This window comes from Hippocampus comes, unplaced genomic scaffold, assembly GCF_001891065.2.
Source record: "Hippocampus comes isolate QL1 unplaced genomic scaffold, H_comes_QL1_v1.1 scaffold775, whole genome shotgun sequence".
Lineage (NCBI taxonomy): Eukaryota > Metazoa > Chordata > Actinopteri > Syngnathiformes > Syngnathidae > Hippocampus > Hippocampus comes.
In genome coordinates this window covers 1-771 of record NW_017805894.1, presented here as the reverse complement: position 1 = coordinate 771, position 771 = coordinate 1, and the positions used below count along the sequence as shown (strand labels likewise).

The following is a 771-nucleotide window of genomic DNA, read 5'->3' as shown; positions in this document are numbered from 1 at the left end:
GAGAATTGAGCGTATCATTTTGGTGTAACCCTTGACAACTGTTCAGCTTCCCGGCCCTGTTTTCAGCAATAGAAGTACATACTTTACCATACCAACATACATACCAACCTTATGCAATCCAGAACTCAACACCTTTTCTGCATTTGTGAAGACTGCCAGCACCACTTCTGCTGCTGTCAAGGAGGCATATTTTCTTCTGAGTTCCAAGTTCCCAGCAAAGACAGAGCTTGTGGCTTTTACTGGCTCAAGGACACTCTTCTTGAGTTTTATCAGATGCTCCCGGGTCTCCTCTTCCAGCTCTTTCCGAATAGCTTCTTTCATCTCGTTCATTTCGCTGTGCTCAAGACGACTCACTTTGTTTAATGTCTGAAGGAGACACAGAGAGAAATTTCATCCAAATACTTTTAAGGTGTTTGATTCATTTTAAGGATGACGAAGAAAAAGAAAAAAAGAATGATCACTCCAAAACAAAAACAAACAAACAAAAAAGTCGCCCAAAACCTTACCGCGATGGGCAGCCCGAGACTGTGTATCCTGATACCCAGCTCGTAAGGAGACTCACAGTTATAATGGTCAGCTAGATACTTCATAAACTCAGCCAGGTCCACTTTGGGCTCTTTTGCCTTTCTCCTGTAATTGCGAAGTTGCTAGAAACAGGAAAACAAGAAAACATGGAGAATGAGCATAACTCATGTGCCTTTATGTACAGCGGTGGGAAAAAAAATAAATAAATTGGCCGCCCTTGTTTCTTCAGTTTCCTGTTAATTCTAA

General features: G+C 41.6%; 1 protein-coding gene across 1 annotated transcript in view; it reads right to left on the bottom strand.

Annotated features, from left to right (window-relative positions):
- LOC109527572 (uncharacterized) overlaps positions 1 to 661 on the bottom strand; it is a 12,363-nt gene extending 11,702 nt beyond the window's left edge. The window contains exons 1-2 of the mRNA XM_019889584.1: positions 507 to 661; positions 109 to 366 (exon numbers count right to left, since the gene is read on the bottom strand). Coding sequence (XP_019745143.1) covers positions 109 to 366; positions 507 to 590 — 342 coding nt within the window. The 5' untranslated portion in view covers positions 591 to 661. The remainder of the gene's footprint in view (positions 1 to 108; positions 367 to 506) is intronic.
- Positions 662 to 771: the final 110 nt, after the last annotated feature.